At 41.5% G+C, this 18212-nt stretch overlaps 1 protein-coding gene across 1 annotated transcript in view; it reads right to left on the bottom strand.

Moving 5' to 3' along the window:
- The window catches only part of LOC121456308 (NACHT, LRR and PYD domains-containing protein 1a-like), a 64228-nt gene extending 46638 nt beyond the window's left edge, over positions 1-17590 (bottom strand). Inside the window, exons 1-2 of the mRNA XM_041664371.1 lie at positions 17402-17590; positions 16468-16614 (exon numbers count right to left, since the gene is read on the bottom strand). Coding sequence (XP_041520305.1) covers positions 16468-16614; positions 17402-17576 — 322 coding nt within the window. The 5' untranslated portion in view covers positions 17577-17590. The remainder of the gene's footprint in view (positions 1-16467; positions 16615-17401) is intronic.
- Positions 17591-18212: the final 622 nt, after the last annotated feature.

Below are 18212 nucleotides of genomic sequence, written 5' to 3'. Positions count from 1 at the left end.
ATAATAATAATAATAATAACAATAATGGTGTATGATATTCACTCATACTTCAGATATTTATTGATGTCTTACTCTGGGCCAGACCTGCTCTTGAGGCTGAGTGTAAAGGGTGAGTTCACAGACACAACTCTGTTCTCATTCTGTCTCTGGGATCCAGTAGCTCCACTGAGCTCAGCTTTCCCATTTGTAATTTGGGGCCTGTAGTCTCTCCTGTAGGAGGCCATGGAGTACTGGGGAGATTACAGACCGTGGAGTTAATGTCTGTTTTTGATATTATCCCATTGGCCCCCACCATTTTAGTACTGACAACATTATTCTGTAAGTCCTGAGATTTTGGGTCCGATGGGATGGTCTTAGGATGCCTTAGAGTCTATGTTTCAGGACGTCTACTTGGTCCCCTGTCTCTAGGCCTGGCAACTCCAGGCATATTTTATATTGCCTTCCCGATATTGGTAACAACAAGCCTTGTTTGTGACTACTGTTTGGATGTCTTTAGTTTCCACTGAAACTAGTATTGAAATTCACTTGCCAGTGTAGTAGTACATGGACAAGTTATCTAGTGTAAACGTTTGGAGTCATGGGAGTGGCCCCTTAATAGTTAACCAATTCTTTTCTTCTAAGAATAGGCAAGTTGTTGTAGACTGGGGTTCCTTTTCTGTCCTGCAGGCACCTGGTTGCCTGTATACCTTTTCCTTAAGCTGAGCACTCACAGTCTCTACTCTTGAACTTCTAGACTCCAGAGTGTAGTTAGACATACAAGTTCTAAAGAAAAGAATCCTTTAATTCATCACTCATAAGACAGGCTGGAGAATCCTGATTACAAGGCCACCATTTTTATATGGTGAGTTGGAAGCATCTTGGTCTACAATCAATCAGTCAGTCAATCAATTACACAAACAAATAAACAACAAGAATAACAAAAGTTACTCAGTCTCTGTTTTCTGTCCTGACAATGGAAAACAAACACATTTGTTCTTGATGTGACTGTTCCACTATGTGCACAGCACACTTTGCAGGCTTCCCCCATCCTGCCTTGGCCAAGGTGCTGCAGAAAATTTGGTGAGAGCACAGAATGCATGCATCACTTCACACAATCAGGTCTTGAGAGACTGACCAACTTTGGCCAACTTGCCTCTGAAATCCGGATCTATAGATCCGCTCCCATTGTCTTCTGTAGGAAGACTTCTAACATCTTCCAGGTGCAGCAGGCTGCCCACTAAGGTCTGTGGTCAAGGTCTGCCTGGCTCAGACCATGTCCTCCTAAGGTGTTAAGAGAGGACTCAGCTCTTCCTAGGCTATATTCTCCAAGACCTTCCAGCTGGAATGTATCTGTTACCATGCACACATCTAATTCTTCTTCAGTTCTTTAAAAAGTCACACTTTAAGAACATCTGGGGCTGAAAGTTAATGTTGTTAAAAAAATTATGAACTAGATACAGATCCCAAGAATCCCTGTACACACTGCACTTGCAATGTGGCCCCTGTTATTCAAGGCTCAGAAAGTTGAGTCAAGGGATCCACACAGTAAGAGGGCTAGCTAGACTTGCTCCATTGACAAACCACTGAATATGGGAGAGCAACTGATTAAGATTTCAGACTTCAATTTAGGGTGCTCACAAGCACATACACTGCAAACCCCCAAGTAAGTATGCCTGAATACACATAAAGATGCTACACACATATATGCACATCACAATACACAGAAAAAGAAGAAAAATCCAATAAAAAAATCCACGGGAAATGGATGAAAATGGGAAATATCTTACTAAGTGAGGTAATCATGCCCAGAAATACAAATGACACATTTTCGGATCATACATCATATGTTATATATTCTGCATATGATCTATCTATCTATCTATCTATCTATCTAGATATGAGTGTTTAATTTGCTATCTTTAAAGTTTCTTTTAAATAAATCTTGAGAATTTCTTATGTCCATATCATTTCTATATCATTTCAGCCTTTTTAGTCTCCTTTCTAGCTCCTCTTGTGTCTCCTCCTTCCCTCTCAAATTCACATTTTCTATTTTAATTATTGCTGCATACCTCCAAAATACATAATTACATACAGGCTCAGTCTACTTCGTGTTGCTCTTATGTATATAATGCTGAACACTTGAGATTGGAAAACTACAAGGGACTTATCTCTGGAGAAGACTGAATCTCCCTCTGTCAATAACCATCAATTGCCTGTAACTTTTTATCTAGAGGTGGGACCATGTCAGACTTATCTGGAATGTCTCTAAACATCAGGAAAAGTATGATGAGCCTAGGAGATGGATAGGTTAAAAGATCTTAAGGGGTTAAGAGAGAATAGAACCCTTTTGATGTGAAAATGTTTGAGGCTTAAGTGGCTCAAGGTTGAAGTGAGGACAGGAATTGGTGACAGAGGAGAGGAGTGGGTGGGGATGGACAAACCAAAGCTAACAATGTATGGAAGATCCTATGGCAACTCACCACTTTGTAAGCTAATAAAAAATATAGGTAAACAAGCATGGCACATTAAATTAAGGCAGAATTGAGCTCCTCCCTTTGAGTCAAGCCTGGGCAAAGTAATTCAGCATGGGGAACAGGTTACCAAAAGTCAGCTAAGCACCAGGGACAGATTCTGATCTCACTGCTGGGGACCTTACACAGAGACCAAGCTACACAACTGTCACACACATGCACAGGGCCTAGGTTGGTCCCATGATGTGTCATTCTTTGTTCAAGCTCATGGGAGGGCCTGCCCCTCTCTAAATGGAGAGGGAGGAGAAGTGGATGGGGAAGAGGATAGAGGTGAAAGGGTGTGGGAGAGAGTTAGGTGGTAGGAACATGTGGAGAGGAGAAAGGGAAAACTGTGATCTGTGTCTATAACAAAAATGTTATTAAATAAAAATTTAAAATTAGATTATAGATACATAACTTAAATAAATGCAGGCTAGTGAGCAATGGGTACACAGTGCTTTCCTCATACTGGTCAGGGAGGATGCAGGGACTCTGAAACAATTAAAACTTGTTGCTGTTGCTCTTGGTAGTTGGCCAGAACCCAGATTAAGTTCCTATTGCTGAAGACACAAAAAACTTTTGTTATAGAACTTAGAGATTCCAAGTTGGAACAGACATGAAACTTCTTACACCCTGAGTAACTTTCATAGTACTAGCAGATGATATGAGGACACTGGGGTAGAAAACCATCAATGATATTATCTCGTGGTGATTCTGAATGCTATAATACTAACCCACCGGGAAAGACATGCTTATTTATGCAACAATGACATGAGGGTTATAAACCATCTGCCTTCTGATTAGATTTGAAGAATTTCTGCTTAAATTTGAACTCTACAGGAGGGAATTGGTACCATGATCTAAATCCTATGGTTCAGGATGTTACAGCCACTAGGGAAAGATCTAGTGGTATTTTGGTAAATGGACATAGTGTTAAACTGACTTCTGAATATTTGTGCTTAGACTCATAGATTAATGTTTCTCTCAAATGTAAGTGTTTGGTTTTGTGCAGGTCCCTGGAAGAAAACAGGGTCACTTTAGGATCCCTTTTGGTTACAAGCAGCAGGGGATCCAGTTTCTGGTGAACTGATTACCATTGCTATGCAAAAGACCTTTTTAAATTGTTAATACAATTTACACCTAGAGCTAGTCCATTTCTAAATACTAAAACCTCTTATCTGTGGCTCCCTTTAGGAAACAATCCAAAGCAATCCTTAGTCACATGGTATCTTGGTTTTCCAAGTTTTTTCCAACAAAATTTCCATCCAAATTTTGCAGAGGCTGTGAAGTCTTCAGGAAGAATTCAGATAAAATTCAAACACTTCTGACAGAAGGCAGCCATAACAAAAGATGACAGCCAGGAAATTAGTTCAAAGCCCAGATGCTAATACTCAGTAATTCAAGGCAGCTGCAATGCTCTGCAGGATTTCCCTCTACACTCCTTCTTGTCCAGAGAAGCTTCTCTCTGCAGGGGGCAGTAATTAATGTAGAGACTCACTGTTAAAATGCTGGGTAAGTGTCTGTTGAGTGCTTGGCTCTAAGTGGGATATCTAAATGGAGTCACCAAGGCTCTTGGAACATTGCAAAAGAAGAGACAGAAAGAATGAATGAGCTGGAGGACAGGAAGAGGTGCTGTGTTTTTCTAAAACCAAATGGCACTGGCATAACTGGATGTCTACACACAGAAGAATGCAAATAGAACCATATCTATTCCCATGCACAAAACTCAAGTCCAAGTAGATCAAAGACCTCAACATAAATCTACCCACCCTGGACCTGATAGAAGAGAAGGCAGAAAGTAGCCTTGAATGCATTAGCAAAGGAGACCACTTCCTAAATATATTTCCAGTAGCACAGACACTGAGAGCAACAATTAAGAAATAGAAGCTCCTGAAACTGAGAAGCTTCTGTAAGGTAAAGGACATGGTCAACAATACAACACGCCTGCCTACAGAATGGGAAAAGAGCTTCATCAACCACACATCTGACAGAGAACTGATCTCCAAAATACATAAAGAACTCAAGAAATCAGCCATCAAAATACCAAATAATCCAATTAAAAATGTGGTAAAGAGCTAAACAGAATTTTCAACAGAAGAATCTAAAATGGCTAAAAAGACACTTAAGAAAATGCTTAACATCCTTAATTATCAGGAAAATGCAAATTAAAATGATTCTGAAATACCATCTTACAACTGTCAGAATGGCTAAGATCAAAACCATTGATGACAGCTTATGTTGGAGGGGATGTGGAGAAGGAGAACAGTCCTCTACTGATCATGGAAGTACAAACTTTCACAAGCATTCTAGTAATCAGTACAGCAATTTCTCAGAAAATTGGGAAGGAATCTACCTCAAGATTCAGCAATACCACCATTGGGCATCAACCCGAAAGATGCTCAATCATACCACAAGGTTTGCTCAACCATGTTCCTAGCAGCATTATTCATAATAGCCAGAACCTGGAAACAACCTTGAAACCCCTTAGTCAAAGAATGGAGAGGGAAAAGGTGGTATATTAACACAATAGAGTATTATTTAGCAGTAAGCAAAAATGATATCATGAAATTTATAGGCAAATGAATGGAACTAGAAAAAAAATCTTCCTGAGTTAACCCAGATCTGTAGTAATAGAGGCGGCGGGGCTGCATTCCCAGCACCCCGGCCGCCTGCTCGGCTAGCTTATGCCCCAAAATAATTACACAGACAATGTATTCTTTTAAGCACTGCTTGGCCCTTTAGCTCTAGCACTTACAGGCTAATTCTCACATCCCGATCAACCCATCTCTAATAATCTGTGAGAACCGGTCTTACCGGGAAGATTCTAGCCTAGTCCATCCTGGGTCGGAGCTTCATCCCGGGAGCGGGGCATGGCGTCTCTCTCAGGCGTCTGCTCCCGAGATGAGAGCTGTCGAGACTCTGACCTCACTTCCTCTTCCTCCCAGCATTTTGTTCTGTTTACTCCACCCACAGGGCCAAGCAGTTTCTTTATTGGCCAATGACCTTCCTCCATCACAGATCCAGAAAGAGAAACGTGGTATAATGTCACTCTTGAATGCAGAGCAAGAGGATAAGCAGGCTATAATCCATAACACCAGAGAAGCTAGGAAACAAAGAGGACCCCCAAAAGGACACTCATGGAGGGCTCCAGGAATGGAAAATGGCTGAGATCTCCTGGGTAAACTGAAAGGGGGAGATAGAAGTGAGTGGATGGGATGGGGGAACATGAGGGATTGAGATGGAAGAATGGGGGGAAGGATAGAGAAGGAGAACAATGGAAGAAATATCTTGGTATTGAGAACCAATATGGGTTTGGGGAGAAATCTGATGCTTGGGAAATTCCCAGGAATCCACAAGGATGACCCCAGGTAAGACTCCTAGCAACAGAGGAGACGGTGCCCGAACTGGCCTTCCCCTGTAATCAGATTAGTGTATACTCTGTCATCATAGAACCTACATACGGTAACTTATGGAAGCAGCTACTGTGATCCACAACTGGGCTGAGCTCCTGGACTTTAGTTGAAGAGGCAGAGGAGGGGTCATATGAGCAAGGGAGGTTAAGATCATGATGGAGAAAATCACAGAGGCAACCGACCAGAGTTGGTGTGAACTCAGGAGTTCTGCACTGCTAGCTGCTGAACCTGTATGGGACCAAACTAGGCCCTCTTAATGAGGGTGACATCTACATGGCTTGATGTGTTTGGGACCCTTCTGGCAGTGGGACCAGGACTTATACTGGTTATATGAAGTGGCTTTGTGGAACCCATTCCTGAGGAAGGGGTACCTTACTCAGCCTTGATATGGGGGGCTTTGTCCTGCCTCAACTTGGTATGCCAGACTTTGTTGACTCCCCAAGGGAGGTTTTACTCCTTCTGAGGAGAAGATATGGGGTGGCATGGGGGAGGTGGAGGAAGCTGGAGAAGGAAAGGAAAGGGAAACTGGGATTGGAATGTAAAATGAAAAGAAAATATTTTCAAATGAAAAAAAATCTAAATTTCACAACAAAAAAGATGTTTTTCTGGATGTTACACGGCTGTTACACTGTGAACTCACTACAGCTGTAGCTGCTTGTGCATGACTTGCACAAGACCAACTGAACAAGGTCAGTAATTATTCTATCAGGCAGCACTAATTGGATTCAGAGTCTTTAAAAAAATGAAAACAAAAACCAAACAAATCCTGGTTTATTTTCCTTCCTTTAGGACTCACTAGCCACAGACTCTTCTCCACCAGGAATCCTTTAGCCCAAGCATGCGGTACCGAGACACAGGTAAGCTACATGCGTTTCTGTGTGCTCCCTGGGACAGCCACCCCATTTTTGCTCATCAACCCATGGCTGCTAACATCACATCCATCCTTCAGGCTCATCTTGGCACACACATCATGTGCTTAGATCCAGCCTGGTGAGCCTGCCTGACCCTTTGCTGACTGTGCCTTTCCCAATCCCCAGACCTGGTACTAGTCCAGGCTTATGAGGTCCACCTGCACACTTCCTAAACTCCAGGTTGAGGTAGGGTAGCACATCCTGTAGTAATACCAACCTTCTATATTCATATTAGAAAAAGAACCAATAAAAGAAGCCTATATGGCGAGTAGTCATTGCAATAGCAAGGTGAAAGGTCAAGACAGTATTTGTTCTCACTCAATTCAATGGTCCCACAAACATGTCCTCCAGTGAAAATTACCTAGATGAACCCTAGGACAAAGAATTTAGTTGAACAATCATAAACCTCAATGAATTAATGAGTTTAAAGAAGTCAGGAACAACTAGATCAATGAACTTAAAGAGAATGAACCCAAAGAGAATAAATACCTGAGTGTTGAGCAAGAAAACACAAAGCTAAATGAAACTGAATTCAAAAATTCAGATAGAAATATTGAAGACAACTCAAGGTGAAAAGTAGATGAAATTGAAAACATTGATATCCCAATTAGAAAATTCACAGAAAAGTCTTACAAGTAGAATGGATCAATAGACAACAGAATATAAACATTCAAAGCTAAGTAGAGGAATTAGATCACATAAGCAAAGGATATTTAAAAATTGCAACAAAGAAAGAAAGAAATTAGCAAAAAACTGGATGAACTTGTAGAAGTTTGGTTTACTTTGAAAAGACCAAATCTTCTATTTATAGGCATAGATGAAGGAGAAGACTCCCAAGTCAATGCACAGACAAGATCTTAAAAAGATGATAGAAGAAAACTTCCCCCAAATTAGAAAAAAAAAGCCTGTATAGACACAAGAAGCACAGATATTACATATAGAATGGATATGGAAAAAAGTTTCCCATGATGTATTATTGTTAGAACACTAAATATTCAAAGCAAAGAGAGGGTATTAAAAGCTATAACAAAAAACAAAACAAAACAACTCTAGTCAAATATAAAGGCAAACATATCAGAATAACAGCTGATTGTTCCATGGAAACTCTGAAAGCCAGAATATCCTAGAGCAATGCACTCCATATTTTAAAAGTGGTGGATATCAGCTTTGTCTTACTGTTCCCAATCAAACCATCTGTCATAGTTGAAGTAGAAAGAAAAACTTTCCACAGTACAAACAGGTTAAAATAATTCACATCCACCAATCCATCCCTGTAGAGAATACTGGAGTCAATACTTCTACTGAAGAGAATAATAATCATAATTAAGAGACAGTAGAAGGAAAACATTATTACTGAAACACACAATGTGAATAAGAGGACCAAAAACAGATTTACTAGATCAACATACATAGCTTTCAATAGTAACTTCAACAGACTTACTGACATCTATTCTCTCATAAAAGGCCAACTTGATGGACTAAGAAAGGAAACCTGTCTTTCTGTTGTGTCTAATTACTTATCTTGGCTTTAAAGATAGGCAGCACCTTAAAGAGAAAGGATGGAAACAGTATGCCTAGCAAATGGACCAGGAATCAAGCAGGTGCTGCTCTCCTACCTGACAAAATAGACTTCAAACTAAAATGAATCAAGAGAGATAAATAACAACATTTTATTATAATCAAAGAAACAACTAGCCAAGAGGACATTACAATCCTAAAAATGCATGCAACGAAGTCTGATGGTTCCAGTTTTGTAAAAAGTGTGGTGCTAGAAGGAAAGCACAGGCTGACAATAACCTATGAACAACAGGTGATTTCATACTCTACTTTCTCTACCACACAGCTCATCTGGAAAAAAAGTGACAGAGAAACATCACAATCAAATGACACTGTACATAAAATGGACTAGACAGATATCTACAGAATATTCCACCAAAACAACAAAAAAATATACTTTCTACTTAGCAGCCCAAGGAAGTTTCTCTAAAATAAACCCGCATCCTGAGACACAAAGCAAATCTTGTTTATTTTAATTACAACACTCTTTGGCCAATGACTCAAGCAGAGTCATAGTTAGATCTTTACATCTTAAATTAACCAATTTCTACTCATCTATGTATAGCCACAAGGGTGTGGCTTACTGGTAATGTCCTGACATCTTTCTCCTTCAGCAGCTAGATGGCATCTCTTTGTCTCTGCCTACTCTCTCTCTATATCTCTGTTCAGATTTCATGCCTGGCTGTACTTTGTTAAACCATTGGCCAAAACAACTTTATTCATCAACCAATAAAATCAGTACATATACAGAAGGCCATCCCATATCATCTCCTGTTTTCTGTCTATTTAAAAAGAAAGGTTTGGCTTTAACATAGTAAAATTACATATACAAAATGGTTATCAAGCAAGAATTATTGTTACAATGTTTAGTCCATTTACATTTGGCAAATTAAGGAAAAAATCTATCATCTATCCTATCCTATCTTTGTGAGTCTAAACATTTATGTCTAATTTATCTTTTATTGTGACTAAGGAAATCTACAATTATAACTAGCTAGTCTTCAACTCCAAAGACCCCAGAAGGATATAATATTAAGTAAATAAACAGGAAGTGCATTGTAATCACCTTCCAAACTCTAGAAATGACAGAGACATTTTGTTGGATGAACAGTCAATCAAAGTTCTTCTGTAACACTGGGGCATTTATCTTCAGCGTACAGGCCCATAATAGCTGACAGACATTTCAGTGAAACAGGAAATTCAAAGATCTATTCAGCCTTGTACTGGCAAAGTTTGTCACTTGCTTTCCTCTGTGTCCTGCAGAATGTCTGGCAGTTCTTTCTGCAAAGCAAGAACCCTTAAAGACCATCCCCTCTTTTGGAAAATTCAGCAGTCACTTTTCTGTGGTCTTGTATGTCCAATTCATACAGCATGCTATCAAGGAGTCCAGGCAAGAGCAGTTCCTTACCAAAATGTTTAGCCTTGTCACAATAAAGGCATATTCCATAATGAGTTTCTTCAATACTCATTAACCTCTCTGAGGTAATTGGTGCTGCCAGAAGCAGACATGTCTCACTATTGAGAAAAGTTTAAGTTCTTAAAATGTTTTAAAGGCTATTTAAATATTCTTTTTGACTTTGGATGGTTGAAGATTATCTGTCTAAACTGAAATATATCTCTGGATATCAGAAAAACCTAATTAACTTGACTAAAAGTTTGATTATTATAGACAGCTCTTAATTAATCTGTATTTCTTAATTTCTTTAGTCTCTGCACCCACTACAGTATGTATTCTTTTTATTTGGATAGATATTGTCTATATAGCTCTGGCTGTCTAGACGGTCACTATGCAGACCAGGCTGGCACTGAACCCTCAGAGATCTGCCAGCCTCTGCTCCCTGAGTACTGGGATTACAGACGTGTGCTACCATGTCCCCTTCACCACAATATTCTTCACAGAAGTAGAAAAAAATCCTAAAATTTATAAGGAGCCAAAAAGACCCCAGATAGCCAGAGGAATCCTGAGTAAGCCAATGCTGGAGGGACTAACCTCCAGATTCCAAGATTTGTTACAGTGCTATCGATGAAATAAAAAAATTGACAAGTGAATCGATAACTAGAAAATATTAATTTAAATATGGTAAGCCAGACCTCGGAAGACACACTCATGTTCTCTCTCTTTCTCTCTTACTTGTGGTTCTTAGCTCCAAATCTCCAGATGGTATTATGTAACCTGTAGTCACAGCAGAAACCAGGAGGGGAAGAAGGACCATGGGGTAGGAAGGAGCTCTAGAGAGGGGAATAGAATGACAAGGTTCTGTGAAGGGGGAAAATGAAATGTGGGGGTATGAGGAGGGAGGATAATATTGAAGTATAGGGAGGAAGGATAAAGAACACTAAGAATATCATTTAGGGAATCACATGGTTTTATATGTACTTAAATTACATACAGTACTTCTAAGCGTATGTGTATACATACAAATATGAACACATATATGGGTACACACATTAATGAAGATATTCCTTTTGGGACAATATTGCTTAACCCAAAGACACAGACTGTCTACTACAACCTCTAGTGACAGGCATGAGAAGCCTTCTTTTGAGTTGTTAATCAAGGGAGTTCAGGGGTCTCTCAAATAATAGAGGCTATTGCTATTGCCCTTGTTTGCCCCTTAGAATTATGAGGGAAGTCGTTATTGCTGAAATCATCTCACACTTTGACACAGGACTTGGAGGATTCAAGGTCTTTCTGATCCAGAAGCCTTTTCCCTGATGACTAGCTTTCTTAGTTCTGGAAGAAACCATGTGAATTGCCAAGGGTGGAAAGCAACCAATAGTTTTACTGTATTGGCTAGTTTTATATCAATTTTACAAAAGATAGAGTCATCAGAGAGGAGGGAGCCTCTGTTAAGAAAATGCCTGTGGAACATTTTCTTAATTAGTGATTGATTGGGGAGTTTCCAGCACATTACATATGGTGCCATGCCTGGGTTAGTATCCAGTGTTTTTTAAGAAAGCAGGATGAGCAAGTTAAGAGGAGCAAGCCAATGAGCACAATTCTATGGCTTCTGTATCAGCTCTTAATTTCAGGTCACAGTCCTGCTTGAGTTCTTATCCTGGCTTCCTTTGAGGATGAATTGTGATGTGGAAGTATAAGTTGAATAGCACCTCCCAATAGGGTTTCTGGGGGTAATGGTGTTTCATCACAGTAATAGTAACCCTAACTAAGATACATACCTAGCTGTGAGACCGATGCACTACAACAATCAGCATGACAAGGTATCTCCAAGGTACAATGGTGGCACTTATATCTTGGTGGTAATCAATAGTTTTCTAACTGGACTTAAAAGTCACTCAACAGGAAATAATGCCTTGTACTGTAGACCTAGCCAACCACACATGGCTAGTGATGTCATGGATCTTAGAGGAGACGCTGCTACTGTCATTTTACTAAACCATTGCAATCCCTCACTGCATTTGAAAGACTCGTCCTTACACCCACAGATAAGTGTAGCTCTTTCCCATCATGAATCAACTTCTTTTGAGGTAGATGGAGACCATTATATAATGTCACATCTGGTTAAGTTGATTGGTGAGATAAACATCTCCAATTGATACATCAACTACACAACCCCTACACTTAATACTTAGGAAACATTGTGGAAGAAGAGGAGGAGGAGAAAGAGGAAGAGGAGGAGAAGGAAGAAGGAGGAGAAGAAGAAGGGAAGGGAGAAAGGAAGGAAGAAAGGAAGGAAGGAAGAAGGAAGGAAGCAAGGAAAGAAAGAAGAAAGAAATAATTTAAGAGCCAGAAAACTAGGAAGTCTGCTATAGGAGTGTGTCTAAAGATAGGGCAGGGAAGTTGTACTCATGATATCTCAACACTATGGCTGCTTAAAGGAGACATAACCAATGACAACAGTTGGCATGCCATTTTGGATGAGGTATCTCACAGGACCCCATCACTGGATGAAAGCTGTGGTCACTTAATGACTGCTGACAGGAGCATTAGTCTTTCTCAGGGATGATGTCCTAATGGTTATCCAGTATTAAGTGGTCTTGAGAAGCCCTATAATCCTATACATACAAGCAATACTATGTGAACTCAGAAGTTGTGCTTAAATATTTCTTTGAATATTTACACATACGTGTGTGTGTGTGTGTGTGTGTGTGTGTGACTGTAACAATTAAAACAAAAGAGGCCATGAATTTATGAGGGAACAGGATGGGGCCATCAAAAAAAATTCTTCTGAAAAATGGGAAAAAGCAGAACCTGGGTTTCCTAAGCTTGGTTTTCCTTAGAAAATTCCTTGCTTCAATGTTTCCAATGAGATTTGTTTTAATATTCTAATGACCATGGTTTAACAAACTTCATTGAAACACACTCACTCAGTCACAGAGGTACTTGGTTATATTTGGCTAATGTTTGCCAACCTCTCTGACCACTTGCTTTTGAAAGCTGAGAATGGTGGTTATGAATATAAATAGTTAGATAAAATCAGAAGAATATTTCATGTTTGTAAATATATGAAATTCAAATTTTAAGGTTTGGTGTAAGAGGACTGACCATGAAAGAAAGGAAAAATTCTGAAGGGAGGGGGAGGGAACAAAAAAGGGTAAAAGAGCTCACACGTGTGTTATGAAGGGAGGAAGGGTATTTTTGGGTAAGGAAGGGAGTAGGAAGAGAAGGAAGGGCATAGAAGAGGACAGCAGAAGCAAAATAAGAACAAATTTTGATGATGTATATATATGAAAATGTCATGGATCCCATCTCTGGATGCTGAAGAAAAAAAGTAAGAAAATCCATGGCATTGCCCAGTACTACAGTATAACATCAAGACAAAGGAAAATGTAGTGTCCATGAACACAGCATTGTTGGAGAAAAGCATGGCTGTCTGTTGTTCTGCCATCTTATGCCTTTGAGACTGTGTCAGCAGAGCTGGGCAGATGACAGAGATCCACAAAGCCTACAGTATCAGCTATCAAGTCTTTTACTCAGTTTACCACATTTCCTCTTGATATGTTACAAACCATGTCATGTTGATTGAGCATTTACTATGAAGTTGTTATTAGTTATAACGTTATTTATGATCTCAGATGAGACATCCCATCGGGACTTAGAATCAATGAAAACTGTCTTTCTCTTCAATTGGTCTTTGTTCCACAGTTGATAATATCTAATACAGAACCTCCTTCCCCATCACCCTGCCTGCCAGGGTCCTCTAATCCATGGGCTGTTCAGTTACAGCAACTCTTTAGTCCTCGTGGCTTCACACTTGCTATTGTCATTCCTAAGGTTGCTGCACTGCATGGATGTTACTGCGTTTGTATGTGTCTATAGACGCCTCAAGTCCTTCCTGTTTTCTTCTTCCCTGTCTTTCCGTTTTGAATGGGATGTGGTGGGACTGATTAAGTCAGTTGTTGCTCTTTAAGCCTGGGTCATATTTTAAGACCCTGGATTCTACAAGTTTACTGCAAGCTGGCAATAGAAGGAATGCTTTTCTTTGAGTGTAGCTCAGATTTCAAAGGTGGCATCTCCTAGCACAGAGAAGCAGTATCGCTCAAGGTCAGGCCATTGGCACCCAGACCCTATACTTCCCTGTCTTTGGTGTGACTGTCTTCATTGCCTTGATGTCAGAGAGAAGGAGAGAGGGGTGTTAAATGTAAATCGTGACAGTGAAGGCTGAATACAGTTCTTCAACTGTGAGCCTTCACTTCTCTAAGCCTCGCTCTTCTTATGGCCAAGGTGGAACATTAGCAGCCTCCCTCCCAAGAGTGTCATAAGATTTAAGTGCAATTCATGTGCACGTGAAGCCCTGGGTACCAGGCCTGACATCAGGTGGGTGCCCAACAAACATCTGATGACCCCTTGGCCACCTGGGAAAGTCAGTGATGTGGAATCCTGGGGTAATGGATTCTCCTGTCAATCAGGTCTCTGACCAGAAAGCCAGTTGTGTTCTTGTGTCTGAGACCACACTGTCCTTAATTCCAAGAGCTTCGTAGGAGCAGTACTGAGTCCAACAGCGGGACTCTAGGAACAGGACCTCTAGGCTGCTTTCGAGGGTTCATCGGGTCCTGGGTGCTATGCTGGCACTTTGCCCAGGGGATTGATCTTTGCTCATGTCTTTGTGTCACCTTAAGAAGCTCATCTCATGTGAGCAGAGAATTAGACCTTCCACCAGTAGCCACATAATCCCAGCAGTTTCTTAATTACTGTGCTATGGGTTAGAAGGAGGTTCCCAGTTCTCAGACACACCCTCTGATATTGGAAGATTGGGTGACTCTTGACCCGGAAACTCATGGTCTGGGTGTGCCTGGATAAGTTTAGTGAAAGTTTGATTAGGGCTGTCCTAGGGAGAAACAACAGTGAAGAATCAGTTTCTTCCCCAGTTTCCACTGTACTTCAGACACAAATTCTGAACTCTTAGAATGATCCTGTGAGATGGGGCAATGGCTAACATCATCAACACCATAGGATGTAGAATCACTCAGCTGACAAGTCCCAGGTAACACTTGTGAGCAATAGGTTAGGCTAACCGAGGTGCCACCTTTATTGTAGGTGGCAACAGTCCAAGGGCTGGAGTCCTGGACTGAATAAAAAGGAGAAACTGAGCTGAGCACCAGCAATCATCTCTGCTTCCCGACAAAACACAATGTGAGCAGCTGTTTCTGTCTCTTGCAGTTACGGCTTTCCTGCTAAAATGTACTGAATTCTCAATCTGTGAGCCAAATAAACCCTTTCTTTTTAAAATTGCTTTGGTCAGATGTTTCATTCCAAAAACATGCCAAGCAACTAATACCTCTGAGGCACTAAATTTAATAGGATCTCACTATGTAGCTCAAGTTATCTTGAGCTCAGGTTCCTCCTGTCTCTGTTTCCCCCGTTCTAGAATTACAAGAATATGTCTGTGCATAGTTAATAATATTACTTTTAAGTCATATGATCTTTCTTAGTTTTTTTTCTAAAACTTCTAGGTAGAAATAGTGTACAGAAGGCAGAGAGATTCTGGTGGAGGTCCTAGGACTGAGGTCCATATTTCAAATAATAGCTGACAGTTACTAAGTGGCATCCTAAGGTGGGTGGACATCTTTACCCTCAGGCACAGTTTCATAGCCAACAAAACTTGAGCACAGAAGTTTGAGATGCAATGGAATTGCTTTAAATGGAATAACTGGGCAGCTGGGAACAGCGAGGGAAAGGGCAAGAAAGAGAAAAATGCTAGTGGAAGAATAAGAGGAACCCTTGTGGAAACAGTGTAGCCTCTGCTACAATACCATCAGTGGAGTCTTCCCAAAGTCCACGTGCAGTGGGCTTGTGCGGAGCATAAAGATGTGAGATCTGGACTTGTTATAGAGGTGGCAGTGGAGCAAACTGTGAGCAGCGTGAAGGCTCAGATGGTGACGACTGGATACAGATGGATAGAGTGACTTGTTCCATGTCATCCAGGAGGTGAAATATGGGCGACTACTGAGGGTAACGGAGTTTGACTCTGTGGCTGACATTTGCAAAGCTTAATGTGGGGTTGAGTAAGAATGGACTTTGAAGGGAAAAACAAGGGTTATGTGTGGGCAGGACTTTCACAGAGCAGCAACACAATGAAGGAGGAAGTCATTTCTCAGGCTCCACAACTGTTTCTATGTACTGTAAGCTTGGACAAGTTAACCTCTCTCTCTAGGCCCTGTGCACCGGAGAGAGGTGGCTACTTTGATGCCTGAGAAGGGGAAGAAGTGAGGGTCTGGCCTGTGTAAGTGAGACTGAAATAAGGGGGTCAGTAGAAGAACCTGGCTGAAGCTGAGGCAGGAGCCTACCCCTTTCACAGGCTCCATTTCAAAGGAAGAGACCTTCTTAGAGCTTCAAGACCTTTGTGACCTCTGGGATTTCAGTGCCTACTCAGATTCTGAGCTGAATTCTGGGTGTCAATTGGTTGGCTCACTGATGATCCACAGGGTTCTAGTCCCCCATCTGTCAACGCAACTTAGCACTGCAGAGCCCAGAGGGTCATTTCTATCCTGTGACTCTTAGCACTCCACCATGGCTCCTCTGCGCTTCCATTTAAGTCCTTCACCCTGGGTTCCCATAGAGTTGGAGTCTCACCAGTCAAGAAAAATCATCAATGTGGACTTGAAGTCCAATCCACAGACCTCAGCTCAGCTTACCTTTGCGTCTGAATCCAGATTTGTCAGGTTTAACAAGTTTCTTTTTTGACATTTCAGAGAGTCTCCCAGATTCAAAGCATAAGCCCTGTGATTCTGCGAAGTAGGGCAGGATAGGGGACCCAAAGTGAACAAAAGAGGAAGAATGTCCTGTGGAAAGGAGAAAAGTGGTTGAGTGTTTGTCAGAGCAGCAGAGGTACGAGCCAGAGGAGCAAGGGTTGGTTTTACCTACTTACTCTCCACCCTTCTCCATAGTCTCATAGGGGAGAACGACCCTCTCACAAGTGCTGAGAAATGGTTCTTCAGTGGGTTCTTGAAGTTCACACACCTACCCCTAATCTCTGTTCCTCAAATTATAACAATAACAGTAGCAGCAATTTCAGGGGCTTGTCCTTACAATTCTTGAACATTTATTGAATACCAGACTGTTTAATAATCAATGTGGATTATTACTTTACTGCCACAGACCAGGGAGACAAATGTCTGCTCTCCCATTTCCCAGGTGAAGACCTGGAATCAGAGGGTTATAAAGTGACTTGCTCATTGAGGTAAAGCCAGGACTGGAGTCTACCTCTGCCCAGATCCAAGGTCTGGCTTTGTAACATCAGTGTCACCAAGCACCCCTTTCGGGATTTGGCTTGAACCGTGTGTTCACCCGTCTCAGTGCCCCTCTGAATGCCGGCCTCTCCCCACTATAGCTCCTGAGTGCTCCTTCCCAGGGGCTGCAAGCATCACATGGGGGCATGAGAAAGCAGGTGTACAAGAGGGTATGGCTTTAGGTTTCATTTGGGGCATCTGTAAGCCTTCCTATTCCAGCCTTTCCTGGACCTGGGACTCTTGACAAAAGGTTAGCCTGCCCATAGAAACTCTGGCAGGAGAGCTCAGTGGTGATGAAGGGGTCATAGCAGTGGTGGCCTGGGGTCTTTGGTGTACTTACTTAGCATTAAGTCCTCCTCTGACAGAAAAGAGGGACCCTGGAGTTGGAAGATCATCTGTTGACCCACATTCTGAGGCATCTCTGTGGCATATCCCGACTGTGCCTGAATTGCTACTGTTCTACGAGGTCTCGCACATTCCTTGAGGTGGTGCAGCTCCCTCTGGTCCTGCTCCATGTCTCCCTTCTGTTGTTGTTTCAAGGAGGAGACCTGTGGATTCTTGTCTCTGCTGGACTTTTCAGCTCTGGAAAAAGGTATTTGATTGGAAATGATGGAGGAAAGCAGGAAATAGAAGAAAGAACACAGAAACCTCTCCAGGGACAGATGGTCCTCTGATCAGAGCAACTGAAGGACTCCAGTCCCTCCTGGGGATTGAGCCTGTGGCCAGGTGCAGGGACTTGTGCTTTATTGGGCAGAAAAGGAACCCTGGGAGGAAGGTTTATGTGTGGATGTGTTTTCCACAGTTTTCTGAATGATGCCATCAAACGTTCTTACTGTGTTGGCTTTCCTATCAGGCAGGCATGCTTATCATTAGGCCGAGACAGGGGCTTCACAGCTTCTCTAAGGTTTCTTCTTTAATGTTTAACCCTTCATTCCAGACCCTGAAGACAGATAAAAAGAAGTGCAGGAAGGTTTATCTCTCACTGACTGTTTTCTGTGGGAGGGGGATGATGGAGGTGGGGCTAGGATCTGTCCCTACAGTTTAAGGGGGCAGAAATTAGGGTGACTTCATGTAGCAGGAAAAGAGTTTTGACTTGATCTGCTGAAGTGGATCCTGTGATCGCTGCCATTCACTCCTGGAGAAACCTGTGA

This window comes from Microtus oregoni, unplaced genomic scaffold (genome assembly GCF_018167655.1).
Source record: "Microtus oregoni isolate MIOR12 unplaced genomic scaffold, Mior012 000015F_ref0000493, whole genome shotgun sequence".
Classification (NCBI taxonomy): Eukaryota; Metazoa; Chordata; class Mammalia; order Rodentia; family Cricetidae; genus Microtus; species Microtus oregoni.
Note: the sequence above shows the minus strand (reverse complement) of the source record. Positions and strands in the feature narration are given on the sequence as shown.